Source organism: Odontesthes bonariensis, chromosome 2 (genome assembly GCF_027942865.1).
Source record: "Odontesthes bonariensis isolate fOdoBon6 chromosome 2, fOdoBon6.hap1, whole genome shotgun sequence".
Classification (NCBI taxonomy): Eukaryota; Metazoa; Chordata; class Actinopteri; order Atheriniformes; family Atherinopsidae; genus Odontesthes; species Odontesthes bonariensis.
In genome coordinates, this window is record NC_134507.1 from 45,949,699 (window position 1) to 45,967,968 (window position 18,270).

At 53.8% G+C, this 18,270-nt stretch overlaps 1 protein-coding gene across 1 annotated transcript in view; it reads left to right on the forward strand.

The window, feature by feature from the left end:
• The window catches only part of zswim8 (zinc finger, SWIM-type containing 8), a 119,111-nt gene that overhangs the window by 46,825 nt on the left and 54,016 nt on the right, over window positions 1-18,270 (forward strand). Inside the window, exons 3-6 of the mRNA XM_075482563.1 lie at window positions 5,303-5,397; window positions 6,390-6,562; window positions 8,238-8,345; window positions 18,100-18,181. Of these exons, the coding sequence (XP_075338678.1) occupies window positions 5,303-5,397; window positions 6,390-6,562; window positions 8,238-8,345; window positions 18,100-18,181 (458 nt within the window). The remainder of the gene's footprint in view (window positions 1-5,302; window positions 5,398-6,389; window positions 6,563-8,237; window positions 8,346-18,099; window positions 18,182-18,270) is intronic.

The window sequence follows — 18,270 nt, forward strand, 5'->3', positions numbered from 1 at the left end:
TATTTCCAGTTACTGGAGAGGGTTTATTTCTTTTCATTTAATATATTTCCAAATAAGGTGGCCCAAAGTACTTTCATCACATCACAAATCTGTGATATTTGGAATTTGTGACCCTCTTTGACGTTTACATATCGTCCAACCAACTAGTAACGTGTAATTATTAATTGTCCCAGCATGTTACTCAGTTGAGAGTCGGCATCACAAATAAATTAACCCAGCTTGAATATCAGGGATATTTCAGTTTCTCATGCTAATTATTTAAAAAGTAATGTGGGTCGGGGCGGTTGGTGGCGTAGTGGGTAGGGCGGCTGCCCCATGTGCAGAGGCCGCGGTCCTCGCTGCAGGTGGCCCCGGTTTGGGTCCCGCACCGGACGGCCCTTTGCTGCATGTCTTCCCCATCTCTCTGCCCCCTGCTTCCTGTCTCTCTCTGGCTGTCTATACATTAAAGGCATAAAAAAAAGATTTGGATATATTAACCTCATTAAACAGTTGTACTGGAAGACCTACAGTACATCTTTATCAGAAACATGCCGATAATGGAACGCTAACACACCAAGAATGAGGAGAGGACCGGTGTTGTGTTGGAAACACACCATATCCACACAGCTGCAGGTTGATGAGTTACAGAACGGAACCGTTCAACTAGAAAGCTTCAGCAGACAAAGTAATGTGGGAACAATGATGTTCATCTTTTAGAAAGGAACAGCAATAACTCCTTAGAAGCTGGTGTACGTCATCTTCATTAGCTAAGCTGTTAGCATTAGCTGCTGCTAAAGGAACAGCAATAACTCCTTAGAAACTGGTGTACGTCACCTTCATTAGCTAAGCTGTTAGTGTTAGCTGCTCCTAAAGGAACAGCAATAACTCCTTAGAAGCTGGTGTACGTCACCTTCATTAGCTAAGCTGTTAGCGTTAGCTGCTGCTAAAGGAACAGCAATAACTCCTTAGAAGCTGGTGTACGTCATCTTCATTAGCTAAGCTGTTAGCGTTAGCTGCTGCTAAAGGAACAGCAATAACTCCTTAGAAGCTGGTGTACGTCATCTTCATTAGCTAAGCTGTTAGCGTTAGCTGCTGCTAAAGGAACAGCAATAACTCCTTAGAAGCTGGTGTACGTCATCTTCATTAGCTAAGCTGTTAGCGTTAGCTGCTGCTAAAGGAACAGCAATAACTCCTTAGAAGTTGGTGTACGTCACCTTCATTAGCTAAGCTGTTAGCGTTTGCTGCTGCTAAAGGAACAGCAATAACTCCTTAGAAGTTGGTGTACGTCACCTTCATTAGCTAAGCTGTTAACGTTAGCTGCTGCTAAATGAACAGCAATAACTCCTTAGAAGTTGGTGTACGTCACCTTCATTAGCTAAGCTGTTAGCGTTAGCTGCTGCTAAAGGAACAGCAATAACTCCTTAGAAGCTGGTGTACGTCATCTTCATTAGCTAAGCTGTTAGCGTTAACTGCTGCTAAAGGAACAGCAATAACTCCTTAGAAGCTGGTGTACGTCATCTTCATTAGCTAAGCTGTTAGCGTTAGCTGCTGCTAAAGGAACAGCAATAACTCCTTAGAAGTTGGTGTACGTCACCTTCATTAGCTAAGCTGTTAACGTTAGCTGCTGCTAAAGGAACAGCAATAACTCCTTAGAAATTGGTGTACGTCACCTTCATTAGCTAAGCTGTTAGCGTTAGCTGCTGCTAAAGGAACAGCAATAACTCCTTAGAACCTGGTGTACGTCATCTTCATTAGCTAAGCTGTTAGCGTTAGCTGCTGCAAAAGGAACAGCAATAACTCCTTAGAAGCTGGTGTACGTCACCTTCATTAGCTAAGCTGTTAGCGTTAGTTGCTGCTAAAGGAACAGCAATAACTCCTTAGAAGTTGGTGTACGTCACCTTCATTAGCTAAGCTGTTAGCGTTAGCTGCTGCTAAAGGAACAGCAATAACTCCTTAGAAGCTGGTGTACGTCACCTTCATTAGCTAAGCTGTTAGCGTTATCTGCTGCTAAAGGAACAGCAATAACTCCTTAGAAGTTGGTGTACGTCACCTTCATTAGCTAAGCTGTTAGCGTTAGCTGCTGCTAAAGGAACAGCAATAACTCCTTAGAAGCTGGTGTACGTCACCTTCATTAGCTAAGCTGTTAGCGTTATCTGCTGCTAAAGGAACAGCAATAACTCCTTAGAAGTTGGTGTACGTCACCTTCATTAGCTAAGCTGTTAGCATTAGCTGCTGCAAAAGGAACAGCAATAACTCCTTAGAAGCTGGTGTACGTCACCTTCATTAGCTAAGCTGTTAGCGTTAGCTGCTGCAAAAGGAACAGCAATAACTCCTTAGAAGCTGGTGTACGTCATCTTCATTAGCTAAGTTGTTAGCGTTAGCTGCTGCTAAAGGAACAGCAATAACTCCTTAGAAGTTGGTGTACGTCATCTTCATTAGCTAAGCTGTTAGCGTTAGCTGCTGCTAAAGGAACAGCAATAACTCCTTAGAAGTTGGTGTACGTCATCTTCATTAGCTAAGCTGTTAGCGTTAGCTACTGCTAGAGGATTGTATTGCTATATCAAATATCTCGATATGTAGCAAAATTTTCAGCTGCAAAGGATACCAACATCATTAATCTTGATCAACATGCTTATCTGTTAAAAAAAAAGTTTTCAGTCAATTCATCTTACTTCAAATATTTATTCCAACAAAATGGACAGCTCATTCAACAAGTGCAAACACTCAGTTAAAACTGAATAGAAAAATAAAACATGTCTGTCTTTTCCCAACTACAAAAGTACAATAGAAAGTGTCCTCTTTACCTGACCAACGTAACTGTTTGTATTTCAGTCTAGTCAATTTCTTCTGCGTGCGGGATGTCCGTCTCATTCAAAGTGAAGATTTCACTGCCACTCCTTCTCACTTCGGGAGACAACAGGGCTGCACAAACTGCAGGCTGTTGTTCAAGAAACCTCAGAAGCCTTTCGTATGCACTATTCCATCACGTGGTTACGTCAGTTTTGAGTTTGTGGCTCGGAAGCTGCAGCATGGTTTGCCACCATGCTTCTGTTGAAAAAGGCAGTGATGCGCCGCACTCTCGCCCTAAGCCTGGCTACTGTTGGCAGCTTTAATGCCCGCTGTGATGCCAGATTAAGTGTGTGGGCAAAACACTTAACATGGACGTATCCCGCTAACTGAATGGCGACACACATAGAAGTGCTGTCTGTTATAACAACCAAGTTTGTGTCTGTAATACCCCATTCTTCTGCTGCATTTCGCAGGAGGTCTGCGATGTTTGGAGTCGGCTACATGAGACTGCAGTCCTCTGTGATGTGGTGCGATGTTACAGTCATGTACGAGTCCACTGACCTCGACGTCAAAGCGTCACTAGTTAATGCAACCCTTCCTGCTGTTCTCAAGGATTCTTCCACTTCAAGCTTAGTTCCTCGGTAGAGTTTAGGCACAGCCGTCTCAGCAAAGAAACGGCGAGACGTAATCACCCTCCTGGGCTCAAGCGTCTTTAACATGTTGCAAAACCCGGCATTTTCCACCACGCTGAATGGACGGAAGTCTTTCACCATGAAGTAAACAATGGACTGAGTTAACTTCCTTGCACGCTCAGAATGTGAAGGTAGCTTTGCTAATCTCAGAGGGTCCAGTGTCGGTTGGTTGGTTTGGTTTGGGTGGTAGCGGGGGAGGTGAACTCTCATGTTAGTTGTGTTCCCGGAGTATTTCACTTTGGCACGACAGTCCCTGCAGATTGCATGTGTCATGTCAATGTCTTTCTTTCCCTCTTTGTTCAAAAGTCCAAAATAAGTCCAGACATTTGACTTAAATTTTGATGGCGCATTTATCAGTTCTCCTTCCTACATGTTGCTGTGCTGGGATCACCTATGACCTACCACGTGCCAGCCAGATCTCACAAGAGCCGCGCTTCGCTGTGCTGAGCTCACCAGACAGTGAACGGTTAGCACCATTTAGTGGACTAAAGCAGCAATTGATTTTATTTTGGTGCATAATACAGAGTTTATTTTTTTATGTGTATGTGACCAAAATATCGGTATTTGGTGTCTCTGAATAGATACAATATCGCCACGCGAAATATCGTGATATGTCACTGTATCGATATTTTCCCCCACCCCTATCAGACACCCTAAAATATGCTCCCAGGAACAGAAAGAAGATATTTTTTTTCCCATCAATGTCACCTCTAACAGACTTTTAGAAGTGTATGAGATGAACAGAACCAAAGATGAGCAAATGTAGTCTTTCATAATAGTCTAAAGAAAGAAAACATACTTTATTAGAGTTGTTCACAGAACTTATGGAAATTTATTTGACCGTTTCTATTGGGTCAGGGGTTACTGACCACTGACCTTTTCTACAGCCCAGCTTTCAACTACCGTTTACCAGTTACTGACTCCATGACTCTAAAGCTCCTTTCACACTGCACTGAATTTCCATTCATCTGGTGGCAGCCGAATGTGTTTGTCACAGATGACCCCCTGGTGCTTTTCTGTCTCATTTAGGGACATCAGTCTGACTCTGTTGGACGTGCGTAAAAATGAGGGTGAAATGTTGTAAATATATAGCTTCTTCTTAATTCATGCCTCATCACTAGGCTTCTTCATACCATGGTGTGAAAGCGCCCTAACTCTCCAGTTTCAATAGATTCATGAAAAGGGTTCTACACATAACTTTAACTCCACCAATAAAAGCTGTTTCAGTTACATGATTTTCTTCCACCAACACCTTCAGACCAAAGAAAGTGTATAAGAAGGACACTTATTGTTTTACATGCTACAGTGACCTGTACCACCACAGATTTATTACCGACTTTTTAAGATTTCTTATTAAAGTTGTACTTTGTGGTAGTATTTGACTGGCCAGTTTCATATCTAGAAGTGGTTTGACTGTAAAAAGGCATGGAAAGATGACTGGGAGTGCAACAGCTCTATTACTGCCTATGACTTGCCTTCTCAGTGCATCTTGTGTGTTTAGTAGAAACCCCCTCAAAACAAACCAAGAATAAAACGATTTCTTTCTGGATTTCAGAAAGAAGTGTATCTGAGCCTGGACTGAAGCTGCACACATATCACAAACTGCTTATTTGCTCACCTTTTTCTGTCTGTTCATTTTAAGCTGATCATTGTCGGTATGATTCCAACATGTGTTGTTCTGTAGGTCCTCAACATTTGCACAGAGCTGCAGCTACAGGGACCTTTGTTTTTCACTTCCTAACTTGGCTCTCTTTATTTTGTTCTCATATCCTTCCTCATCTTTTACTCATCAATCTGAGTGTTGGCCTAAAATCTGAGTTTGTTTCACACTGCTGCTGCAGGTTATATTCCTGCCTGGCCAATGGGAGTCCAGATGAGTTCCAGCGTGGAGAACAGCTCTATAGAATTAGAGCTGTCAAAGACCCTCTTCAGATTGGTAGGTGGAGGCACTTTTTACCTACCCCAGGTTTGATGGTCACATTGAAGGTGAAGTTCGTTTTTTTAAAAGCTGGACCTAATTTCTGTCATAAAATACCTTCATCTACTCTCCGATAACAGTTTGGTGAAAGTCTGCGTTCTTCGGAAGATATTTAGATCACTGGAGAGCTGCATATATCCATATAACAGAGAGAACAGGGCAGAGACACTACAGCCTCTGAATAAGGCTTATCTGTCTTGTGAGACAGTCATTTCTAGAGATATCCAGACGTGTGTGTCATGGCCTCAAATCCCACTCTGAGCAACAAAGGCATTCCTCCTCTTTTGGCATAGGTAAACATGGTCCAGTTAGCATGGGCTGGCAGTCTGTTCTCTGGCCAGCTGCTCCTCTCTCTGCTTCTGCATCCTACTTTCCAGGAGCTCCTCATCCGTATACTCTGGCTACCAGCAGCAAACTCTGTGTGAAGTTAGCCGACTGTGCTGCAGCGGCGCGCGGCGGCGACGTCATCCCACAAGACGCGTGTGTAGGAAGCCCCTGCTAGCCCCCCAATAACAACAACACGGCAGCTCTGAGCTAACAGTGCAACAGTACGCGTTCGTTCATTCATTCATTGGTCTTAAAGTGTTGGTGAAATAAAGACAGATAAAGCCTTATTCAGAGGCTGTATTGTCTCTGCCCTGTTCTCTCTGTTATATGGATATAAGCAGATCTCGAGGGATCTAAATATCTTCCGAAGGACGCAGACTTTCACCAAACTGTTATCGGAGAGTAGATGAAGGTATTTTATGCCAGAAATAAGGTCCAGCTTTAAAAAACACCCAACTTCCCCTTTAAGTTGTAACTTTGTACAGCGTATGTTACCCTCCAGTCACCTCCATTATTTCAGCCATTCGGTCAGTAGCATATTGAAAATGGCTTTCCGATCAGATTCTGATTGTGTTGGATGTTTATGTGACTCTCCCCATGTATGTAACTGTCTCTTCTTCCAGGCTTCCATCTCAGTGCTACAGTAGTTTCCAGTCAGTCCGGTCAGTCAAAAGGAGCCTACAATGTGGCAGTCATGTTTGATCGCTGCCGCATCACTTCCTGCAGCTGTACCTGTGGGGCAGGGGCCAAATGGTGTGCCCATGTGGTGGCGCTGTGCCTCTTCAGAATCCACAATGTGAGCTTGTGTCTATATACCTGAATTATTTGGATGGTTGGTCAGACTAAGTTGAAGACATGTATTTTTACTCAGCAATGCAACAATGTGAATTAAACCCCCCCCAAAAAGCTCCACAACATAATAATGGAAAAACATCCCCAGCATGAATGATGCAATCACCAAACTTGGAGGCTTTTTTATTTTGTAGAAAAGTAAACAAAACACAGATATGTCACAAAACCTTTTGTTTGATAGCTGAGCATTCTGCTTCTGTAAAACCTAGCAGAAAAACTTTTTCTTCATTTTTTTTTTACAGATAGAAACACTGCACTGCACCTAGTGTAAATATGTAAAGAGAGAGCTGTCAGTGGGAACAGTGCAAAGGCTTAGAAAGCTCCTTCATTCAACTCAGAACATGTTGGATGTTCCCAGTCTGAAATCTGGAGCCAGAACAAAGCAAATGGGAAGGTTGTTGTTGGGCAGCAGAGCGGCTGGACCGAGGAACACGTCAAAGAGTCGGGACAGAAAGGTCCATGTCTGAAAAGAGAAAATGTTCATCAAAGACATGAAAAGCAAACGGACAGAAACAGGAGTCCATGTTTGTGAGCCCTCGGCCGAGGGAAGCAGGAAGAAAGCAGATGCAAGACATGGGGGGCTGAGGGGAAGCGGGTCCCAGGGGGCCCAGGGGAAGCGGGTCCCAGGGGCCGAGGGGAAGCAGCCATGGACTGTGGAAGCTTGGATGGAAGGGAGACTCAGAGATGAATCACCACTTTACTTTGCTCCAATCAAAGACAGAAAGATGAGGGTCTGCAGAGAAGCAGCACATCTCCACCATCAGTGATGATGTGGGGCTGATGGCAGCTAAAGCAGCAGAGGAGATGGCAGCCATTACCTCTGCAGGAGATGCACACGTGCACTCTGACTTTCTGGACACTTCTCTCATTCCAGCAGTCCATAGAAGCTTTGGGGACGCTCATTTTTCAGGAGGATGATGATGCATCTCTCCACAGAGCAAAGAGGGTTCAAACTTTTCTTCAGGAAGGACACATCAGCTCAGTGACATGGCCAGCAAACAGTCGGGATCTCAGGTTCCTGACACGGCTCCACCCTGCCCAGCTGATCCGTCAGCTGCTGCACAAGAAAGATGGAACCTGACTGATGAGGAATGTTGTTTTCATTGGAAAAGAATTCAACCTGGCAGGAAACACAGAGGAGCTGATTCTTTTATCACTACTTTTTTTGATACTATCATTTTTTCTGAAAAAAAAACAAAACAATTTTAAACCTTTTAAAGTATGTTTAATTTAATAAAACTTATTAAAATGGATTTTTTTTACAAAATAAAAAAGCTCTCCAAACGTGGTGATTTAGATCATTTTGCCAGCCGTTGAACAGCCTCTTAGTGATGTGGTCTCCTCTGTTAAACAGTTAAACAGTTAAACAGTTGAACAGTTAAACAGTGACTGGGCTAATCCTTCAGTTAGCTGGGGAGCTGGGCTAGTTGATGGTGTGCACAGTGGCTTTCTGTTCTTGTGGTGTCTTCATGGGAGAAAGGCGGTATTTTCACTCTAAAGTTTCAGTAATCTTATTTTGAGCTAAAGTTTTCAAAAATACTTCTCATTGTAGTGTTTTGAAATGTTATTTTATGCTGTTTTTGTGTGTGTGATATGTGTGTGTGTGCTTGATTGAGCAGGCATCGGCAGTTTGTCTGAGGGCTCCGGTCTCTGAATCTTTGTCCAGGCTGCAGAGGGACCAGCTCCAGAAGTTTGCCCAGTACCTCATCAGCGAGCTGCCTCAACAGGTAACATCCACTTCCTGTCCAAGTTGTTCCATTGCCCCCTACAGCTGAGGTGGGTCTGCTTTGGGTCCAACTGTCCCCACAAGGGACTTTTTGACCTGCTGGAACTGCTGTGGTTCTCTTTTGTGAAAGACGTTTGGACTATTTGATGAAAAGATGTTGGTCTGATAACTAAAATCTTGGTTTGAGTGAAAACAATCAAGGCCCTGAACCCATGAAAACAACTGAGCTAGCTGAATGGAATGTGGACCTGATGCCCTTTAGAAATGCTGTGATTGTGCCCAGCACAGTGTGATCTGTGGTTCCCCAGCAGAGGTTCCCCAGCTGTGGTTCCCCACCTGTGGTTCCCCAGCAGTGGTTCCCCAGCTGTGGTTCCCCAGCAGTGGTTCCCCAGCTGTGGTTCCCCACCTGTGGTTCCCCACCTGTGGTTCCCCAGCAGAGGTTCCCCAGCTGTGGTTCCCCAGCTGTGGTTCCCCAGCAGAGGTTCCCCAGCTGTGGTTCCCCACCTGTGGTTCCCCAGCAGTGGTTCCCCAGCTGTGGTTCCCCAGCAGAGGTTCCCCAGCAGAGGTTCCCCAGCTGTGGTTCCCCAGCTGTGGTTCCCCAGCAGAGGTTCCCCAGCTGTGGTTCCCCACCTGTGGTTCCCCAGCTGTGGTTCCCCAGCTGTGGTTCCCCAGCAGAGGTTCCCCAGCAGAGGTTCCCCAGCTGTGGTTCCCCAGCTGTGGTTCCCCAGCAGAGGTTCCCCAGCTGTGGTTCCTCAGCTGTGGTTCCCCAGCAGAGGTTCCCCAGCTGTGGTTCCCCAGCTGTGGTTCTCCAGCAGAGGTTCCCCAGCAGAGGTTCCCCAGCTGTGGTTCCCCAGCAGTGGTTCCCCACCTGTGGTTCCCCAGCTGAGGTTCCCCAGCTGAGGTTCCCCAGCAGTGGTTCCCCAGCTGAGGTTCCCCAGCTGAGGTTCCCCAGCAGTGGTTTCCCACCTGTGGTTCCCCAGCTGTGGTTCCCCACCTGTGGTTCCCCAGCTGAGGTTCCCCAGCTGTGGTTCCCCAGCTGTGGTTCCCCAGCTGTGGTTCCCCAGCTGAGGTTCCCCACCTGTGGTTCCCCAGCTGTGGTTCCCCACCTGTGGTTCCCCACCTGTGGTTCCCCAGCTGTGGTTCCCCAGCTGTGGATCCCCAGCAGAGGTTCCCCAGCAGTGGTTCCCCAGCTGAGGTTCCCCAGCTGAGGTTCCCCAGCAGAGGTTCCCCAGCAGTAGTTCCCCAGCAGAGGTTCCCCAGCAGTGGTTCCCCAGCTGAGGTTCCCCAGCAGTGGTTCCCCAGCTGTGGTTCCCCAGCAGAGGTTCCCCAGCTGTGGTTCCCCAGCTGTGGTTCCCCAGCAGAGGTTCCCCAGCTGTGGTTCCCCAGCAGAGGTTCCCCACTTGTGGTTCCCCAGCAGTGGTTCCCCAGCTGTGGTTCCCCACCTGTGGTTCCCCAGCTGTGGTTCCCCACCTGTGGTTCCCCAGCTGTGGTTCCCCAGCTGTGGTTCCCCAGCAGAGGTTCCCCACCTGTGGTTCCCCAGCTGTGGTTCCCCAGCAGTGGTTCCCCACCTGTGGTTCCCCAGCTGTGGTTCCCCACCTGTGGTTCCCCAGCAGAGGTTCCCCACCTGTGGTTCCCCAGCAGAGGTTCCCCAGCAGAGGTTCCCCAGCTGTGGTTCCCCAGCTGTGGTTCCCCAGCAGAGGTTCCCCACCTGTGGTTCCCCAGCAGAGGTTCCCCAGCAGTGGTTCCCCAGCTGAGGTTCCCCAGCAGTGGTTCCCCAGCAGTGGTTCCCCAGCTGTGGTTCCCCAGCAGAGGTTCCCCAGCTGTGGTTCCCCAGCTGTGGTTCCCCAGCAGAGGTTCCCCACCTGTGATTCCCCAGCTGTGGTTCCCCAGCTGTGGTTCCCCACCTGTGATTCCCCAGCTGTGGTTCCCCAGCTGTGGTTCCCCACTTGTGGTTCCCCAGCAGTGGTTCCCCAGCTGTGGTTCCCCAGCTGTGGTTCCCCACCTGTGGTTCCCCAGCAGTGGTTCCCCACCTGTGGTTCCCCAGCTGTGGTTCCCCACCTGTGGTTCCCCAGCAGAGGTTCCCCAGCAGTGGTTCCCCAGCTGTGGTTCCCCAGCAGAGGTTCCCCAGCTGTGGTTCCCCACCTGTGGTTCCCCAGCAGTGGTTCCCCACCTGTGGTTCCCCAGCTGTGGTTCCCCACCTGTGGTTCCCCAGCAGAGGTTCCCCAGCAGTGGTTCCCCAGCAGAGGTTCCCCAGCAGAGGTTCCCCAGCAGAGGTTCCCCAGCTGTGGTTCCCCAGCAGAGGTTCCCCAGCTGTGGTTCCCCAGCTGTGGTTCCCCAGCAGAGGTTCCCCACCTGTGGTTCCCCAGCTGTGGTTCCCCAGCAGAGGTTCCCCAGCTGTGGTTCCCCAGCAGTGGTTCCCCAGCTGTGGTTCCCCAGCTGTGGTTCTCAAGCAGAGGTTCCCCAGCAGAGGTTCCCCAGCTGTGGTTCCCAGGCAGTGGTTCCCCAGCTGTGGTTCCCCAGCTGTGGTTCCCCAGCTGAGGTTCCCCAGCTGAGGTTCCCCAGCTGAGGTTCCCCAGCAGTGGTTCCCCAGCTGAGGTTCCCCAGCTGAGGTTCCCCAGCAGTGGTTTCCCAGCTGTGGTTCCCCAGCTGAGGTTCCCCACCTGTGGTTCCCCACCTGTGGTTCCCCACCTGTGGTTCCCCAGCTGTGGTTCCCCAGCTGTGGTTCCCCACCTGTGATTCCCCAGCTGTGGTTCCCCAGCTGTGGTTCCCCACTTGTGGTTCCCCAGCAGTGGTTCCCCAGCTGTGGTTCCCCACCTGTGGTTCCCCAGCTGTGGTTCCCCAGCAGAGGTTCCCCACCTGTGGTTCCCCACCTGTGGTTCCCCAGCAGTGGTTCCCCACCTGTGGTTCCCCAGCTGTGGTTCCCCACCTGTGGTTCCCCAGCAGAGGTTCCCCACCTGTGGTTCCCCAGCTGTGGTTCCCCAGCAGAGGTTCCCCAGCTGTGGTTCCCCACCTGTGGTTCCCCAGCAGAGGTTCCCCACCTGTGGTTCCCCAGCAGAGGTTCCCCAGCTGTGGTTCCCCAGCAGAGGTTCCCCAGCAGAGGTTCCCCAGCTGTGGTTCCCCAGCAGAGGTTCCCCAGCTGTGGTTCCCCAGCTGTGGTTCCCCAGCAGAGGTTCCCCACCTGTGGTTCCCCAGCTGTGGTTCCCCAGCAGAGGTTCCCCAGCTGTGGTTCCCCAGCAGTGGTTCCCCAGCTGTGATTCCCCAGCTGTGGTTCTCCAGCAGAGGTTCCCCAGCAGAGGTTCCCCAGCTGTGGTTCCCAGGCAGTGGTTCCCCACCTGTGGTTCCCCAGCTGTGGTTCCCCAGCTGAGGTTCCCCAGCTGAGGTTCCCCAGCTGAGGTTCCCCAGCAGTGGTTCCCCAGCTGAGGTTCCCCAGCTGAGGTTCCCCAGCAGTGGTTTCCCAGCTGTGGTTCCCCAGCTGAGGTTCCCCACCTGTGGTTCCCCACCTGTGGTTCCCCACCTGTGGTTCCCCAGCTGTGGTTCCCCAGCTGTGGTTCCCCAGCTGTGGATCCCCAGCAGAGGTTCCCCAGCAGTGGTTCCCCAGCTGAGGTTCCCCAGCTGAGGTTCCCCAGCAGAGGTTCCCCAGCAGTGGTTCCCCAGCAGTGGTTCCCCAGCTGTGGTTCCCCAGCAGAGGTTCCCCAGCTCTGGTTCCCCAGCTCTGGTTCCCCAGCTGTGGTTCCCCAGCAGAGGTTCCCCAGCAGTGGTTCCCCAGCTGTGGTTCCCCAGCTGTGGTTCCCCAGCAGTGGTTCCCCAGCTGTGGTTCCCCAGCTGTGGTTCCCCACCTGTGGTTCCCCACCTGTGGTTCCCCAGCAGTGGTTCCCCACCTGTGGTTCCCCAGCTGTGGTTCCCCACCTGTGGTTCCCCAGCAGAGGTTCCCCACCTGTGGTTCCCCAGCAGAGGTTCCCCAGCTGTGGTTCCCCAGCAGAGGTTCCCCAGCTGTGGTTCCCCAGCTGTGGTTCCCCAGCAGAGGTTCCCCAGCTGTGGTTCCCCACCTGTGGTTCCCCAGCAGAGGTTCCCCAGCTGTGGTTCCCCACCTGTGGTTCCCCACCTGTGGTTCCCCAGCAGAGGTTCCCCACCTGTGGTTCCCCACCTGTGGTTCCCCACCTGTGGTTCCCCAGCTGTGGTTCCCCAGCTGTGGTTCCCCACCTGTGGTTCCCCAGCAGAGGTTCCCCACCTGTGGTTCCCCAGCAGTGGTTCCCCAGCTGTGGTTCCCCAGCTGTGGTTCCCCACCTGTGGTTCCCCAGCAGAGGTTCCCCACCTGTGGTTCCCCACCTGTGGTTCCCCAGCTGTGGTTCCCCAGCTGTGGTTCCCCAGCTGTGGTTCCCCAGCAGAGGTTCCCCACCTGTGGTTCCCCACCTGTGGTTCCCCAGAAGAGGTTCCCCACCTGTGGTTCCCCAGCTGTCGTTCCCCAGCAGAGGTTCCCCACCTGTGGTTCCCCAGCAGTGGTTCCCCACCTGTGGTTCCCCAGCAGAGGTTCCCCAGCTGTGGTTCCCCAGCTGTGGTTCCCCAGCTGTGGTTCCCCAGCAGAGGTTCCCCAGCAGAGGTTCCCCAGCAGAGGTTCCCCAGCTGAGGTTCCCCAGCTGTGGTTCCCCAGCTGAGGTTCCCCAGCAGAGGTTCCCCAGCAGTGGTTCCCCAGCAGAGGTTCCCCAGCAGAGGTTCCCCAGCTGAGGTTCCCCAGCTGTGGTTCCCCAGCAGTGGTTCCCCAGCTGTGGTTCCCCAGCTGTGGTTCCCCAGCAGAGGTTCCCCACCTGTGGTTCTCCACCTGTGGTTCCCCAGCTGTGGTTCCCCAGCTGTGGTTCCCCAGCTGAGGTTCCCCACCTGTGGTTCCCCACCTGTGGTTCCCCAGCTGTGGTTCCCCAGCAGAGGTTCCCCAGCAGTGGTTCCCCAGCTGAGCTTCCCCAGCAGAGGTTCCCCAGCAGAGGTTCCCCAGCTTAGGTTCCCCAGCTTAGGTTCCCCAGCTGAGGTTCCCCAGCAGTGGTTCCCCAGCTGTGGTTCCCCACCTGTGGTTCCCCATCTGTGGTTCCCCAGCTGTGGTTCCCCAGCTGTGGTTCCCTAGCAGTGGTTCCCCAGCTGTGGTTCCCCACCTGTGGTTCCCCTGCTGTGGTTCCCCAGCAGAGGTTCCCCAGCTGTGGTTCCCCAGCAGTGGTTCCCCAGCAGAGGTTCCCCAGCTGTGGTTCCCCAGCTGTGGTTCCCCAGCAGAGGTTCCCCACCTGTGGTTCCCCAGCAGAGGTTCCCCACCTGTGGTTCCCCAGCTGTCGTTCCCCAGCAGAGGTTCCCCAGCTGTGGTTCCCCAGCAGTGGTTCCCCAGCTGTGGTTCCCCAGCAGAGGTTCCCCAGCTGTGGTTCCCCAGCAGTGGTTCCCCAGCTGTGGTTCCCCAGCTGTGGTTCCCCAGCAGTGGTTCCCCAGCAGTGGTTCCCCAGCTGAGGTTCCCCAGCAGAGGTTCCCCAGCTGTGGTTCCCCAGCTGTGGTTCCCCAGCTGTGGTTCCCCAGCTGTGGTTCCCCAGCAGAGGTTCCCCAGCAGAGGTTCCCCACCTGTGGTTCCCCACCTGTGGTTCCCCAGCAGAGGTTCCCCAGCTGTGGTTCCCCACCTGTGGTTCCCCAGCTGTGGTTCCCCACCTGTGGTTCCCCAGCTGTGGTTCCCCAGCAGAGGTTCCCCAGCTGTGGTTCCCCAGCAGTGGTTCCCCAGCTGTTGTTCCCCAGCAGTGGTTCCCCAGCAGTGGTTCCCCAGCTGTGGTTCCCCAGCTGTGGTTCCCCAGCAGAGGTTCCCCACCTGTGGTTCCCCAGCTGTGGTTCCCCAGCAGAGGTTCCCCACCTGTGGTTCCCCAGCAGTGGTTCCCCAGCAGAGGTTCCCCAGCAGTGGTTCCCCAGCTGTGGTTCCCCAGCTGTGGTTCCCCAGCAGAGGTTCCCCACCTGTGGTTCCCCAGCTGTGGTTCCCCAGCAGAGGTTCCCCACCTGTGGTTCCCCAGCAGTGGTTCCCCAGCAGAGGTTCCCCAGCTGTGGTTCCCCACCTGTGGTTCCCTAGCAGAGGTTCCCCAGCTGTGGTTCCCCAGCTGTGGTTCCCCAGCTGTGGTTCCCCAGCAGAGGTTCCCCAGCTGTGGTTCCCCAGCAGAGGTTCCCCAGCAGTGGTTCCCCAGCTGATGTTCCCCAGCAGTGGTTCCCCAGCAGAGGTTCCCCAGCTGTGGTTCCCCAGCAGAGGTTCCCCAGCTGTGGTTCCCCAGCTGTGGTTCCCCAGCAGTGGTTCCCCAGCAGTGGTTCCCCAGCTTTGGTTCCCCACCTGTGGTTCCCCAGCAGAGGTTCCCCAGCAGTGGTTCCCCAGCTGAGGTTCCCCAGCTGAGGTTCCCCAGCTGTGGTTCCCCAGCAGAGGTTCCCCAGCAGAGGTTCCCCACCTGTGGTTCCCCACCTGTGGTTCCCCACCTGTGGTTCCCCAGCAGTGGTTCCCCAGCAGAGGTTCCCCAGCTGTGGTTCCCCAGCAGAGGTTCCTCAGCTGTGGTTCCCCACCTGTGGTTCCCCACCTGTGGTTCCCCACCTGTGGTTCCCCAGCTGTGGTTCCCCACCTGTGGTTCCCCAGCAGAGGTTCCCCAGCTGTGATTCCCCACCTGTGGTTCCCCAGCAGAGGTTCCCCACCTGTGGTTCCCCAGCAGTGGTTCCCCAGCTGTGGTTCCCCACCTGTCGTTCCCCAGCAGAGTTTCCCCACCTGTGGTTCCCCACCTGTGGTTCCCCACCTGTGGTTCCCCAGCAGAGGTTCCCCAGCTGTGGTTCCCCAGCAGAGGTTCCCCAGCTGTGGTTCCCCAGCTGTGGTTCCCCAGCAGAGGTTCCCCACCTGTGGTTCCCCACCTGTGGTTCCCCAGCAGAGGTTCCCCACCTGTGGTTCCCCAGCTGTCGTTCCCCAGCAGAGGTTCCCCACCTGTGGTTCCCCAGCAGTGGTTCCCCACCTGTGGTTCCCCAGCAGAGGTTCCCCAGCTGTGGTTCCCCAGCTGTGGTTCCCCAGCTGTGGTTCCCCAGCAGTGGTTCCCCAGCAGTGGTTCCCCAGCTGTGGTTCCCCAGCAGTGGTTCCCCAGCTGAGGTTCCCCAGCAGTGGTTCCCCAGCAGTGGTTCCCCAGCTGAGGTTCCCCAGCTGTGGTTCCCCAGCTGTGGTTCCCCAGCAGAGGTTCCCCAGCAGAGGTTCCCCACCTGTGGTTCCCCACCTGTGGTTCCCCACCTGTGGTTCCCCAGCAGAGGTTCCCCAGCTGTGGTTCCCCACCTGTGGTTCCCCACCTGTGGTTCCCCAGCTGTGGTTCCTCACCTGTGGTTCCCCACCTGTGGTTCCCCAGCAGAGGTTCCCCAGCTGTGGTTCCCCAGCAGTGGTTCCCCAGCTGTGGTTCCCCAGCAGTGGTTCCCCAGCAGAGGTTCCCCAGCAGTGGTTCCCCAGCTGTGGTTCCCCAGCTGTGGTTCCGCAGCAGAGGTTCCCCAGCATTGGTTCCCCAGCAGTGGTTCCCCAGCAGAGGTTCCCCAGCAGAGGTTCCCCACCTGTGGTTCCCCACCTGTGGTTCCCCAGCAGAGGTTCCCCAGCTGTGGTTCCCCACCTGTGGTTCCCCAGCTGTGGTTCCCCAGCTGTGGTTCCCCAGCTGTGGTTCCCCAGCAGAGGTTCCCCAGCAGTGGTTCCCCAGCTGATGTTCCCCAGCAGTGGTTCCCCAGCAGAGGTTCCCCAGCTGTGGTTCCCCAGCAGAGGTTCCCCAGCTGTGGTTCCCCAGCTGTGGTTCCCCAGCAGTGGTTCCCCAGCAGTGGTTCCCCAGCTTTGGTTCCCCACCTGTGGTTCCCCAGCAGAGGTTCCCCAGCAGTGGTTCCCCAGCAGAGGTTCCCCAGCAGAGGTTCCCCAGCTGAGGTTCCCCAGCTGTGGTTCCCCAGCAGAGGTTCCCCACTAGAGGTTCCCCACCTGTGGTTCCCCAGCTGTGGTTCCCCAGCTGTGGTTCCCCAGCAGAGGTTCCCCAGCAGTGGTTCCCCAGCTGTGGTTCCCCAGCTGTGGTTCCCCAGCTGTGGTTCCCCAGCAGAGGTTCCCCAGCAGAGGTTCACCAGCAGAGGTTCCCCAGCAGAGGTTCCCCAGCAGTGGTTCCCCAGCAGAGGTTCCCCAGCTGTGGTTCCCCAGCTGTGGTTCCCCAGCAGAGGTTCCCCAGCAGTGGTTCCCCAGCTGATGTTCCCCAGCAGTGGTTCCCCAGCAGAGGTTCCCCAGCTGTGGTTCCCCAGCAGAGGTTCCCCAGCTGTGGTTCCCCAGCTGTGGTTCCCCAGCAGTGGTTCCCCAGCAGTGGTTCCCCAGCTTTGGTTCCCCACCTGTGGTTCCCCAGCAGAGGTTCCCCAGCAGTGGTTCCCCAGCAGAGGTTCCCCAGCAGAGGTTCCCCACCTGTGGTTCCCCAGCTGTGGTTCCCCAGCAGAGGTTCCCCAGCAGAGGTTCCCCAGCAGTGGTTCCCCAGCTGTGGTTCCCCAGCTGTGGTTCCCCAGCTGTGGTTCCCCAGCTGTGGTTCCCCAGCAGAGGTTCCCCAGCAGAGGTTCACCAGCAGAGGTTCCCCAGCAGAGGTTCCCCAGCAGTGGTTCCCCAGCAGAGGTTCCCCAGCTGTGGTTCCCCAGCTGTGGTTCCCCAGCAGAGGTTCCCCAGCAGTGGTTCCCCACCTGTGGTTCCCCACCTGTGGTTCCCCAGCTGTGGTTCCCCAGCAGAGGTTCCCCAGCAGAGGTTCCCCAGCTGTGGTTCCCCAGCTGTGGTTCCCCAGCTGTGGTTCCCCAGCAGAGGTTCCCCAGCTGTGGTTCCCCAGCTGTGGTTCCCCAGCTGTGGTTCCCCAACAGTGGTTCCCCAGCAGTGGTTCCCCAACAGTGGTTCCCCAGCTGAGGTTCCCCAGCAGAGGTTCCCCAGCAGAGGGTCCCCACCTGTGGTTCCCCAGCTTTTGTTCCCCAGCTGTGGTTCCCCAGCTGTGGTTCCCCACCTGTGGTTCCCCAGCAGAGGTTCCCCAGCAGTGGTTCCCCAGCAGAGGTTCCCCAGCAGTGGTTCCCCACCTGTGGTTCCCCACCTGTGGTTCCCCAGCAGAGGTTCCCCACCTGTGGTTCCCCAGCAGAGGTTCCCCAGCAGAGGTTCCCCAGCAGAGGTTCCCCACCTGTGGTTCCCCACCTGTGGTTCCCCAGCTGTGGTTCCCCACCTCTGGTTCCCCACCTGTGGTTCCCCACCTGTGGTTCCCCAGCAGAGGTTCCCCAGCAGTGGTTCCCCAGCTGATGTTCCCCAGCAGTGGTTCCCCAGCAGAGGTTCCCCAGCTGTGGTTCCCCAGCAGTGGTTCCCCAGCTGTGGTTCCCCAGCAGAGGTTCCCCAGCTGTGGTTCCCCAGCAGTGGTTCCCCAGCAGTGGTTCCCCAGCAGTGGTTCCCCAGCTGTGGTTCCCCAGCTGATGTTCCCCAGCAGTGGTTTCATGTTAAGAACGACAGTAATCCCATGAACAGAGCAGGATAGCTTTTATAAAGATGATAATGCTGTGAATAATTGGTTTGGTCAGTCACTTGATTTCCATCAGCTGAGGACTTGTGGGAGGTTCCAGTCAGAGATCCATCATTAACACACCCTGTGGCTCCAGCTGAACTTCAGTGGCTGGAAATAATTGGCTGATGAAGCAGCTGTGGTAACACCCCAGTTCACTGCTTAGGCCACTTCCTTGATAACTAACTTGATGTACATACTGTTGTGTGTCTCCAGATCTTACCGACAGCCCAGCGGCTGCTGGATGAGTTGCTGTCCTCTCAGTCTACGGCCATCAACACTGTGTGTGGAGCTCCAGGTTCGATTCAGGATTCTTCCCAACATACTAGGAGAACAAACTTGAGCTGCTGTCATGTAGACCTTCTGATAGTCTCAGCTCACTTCCTT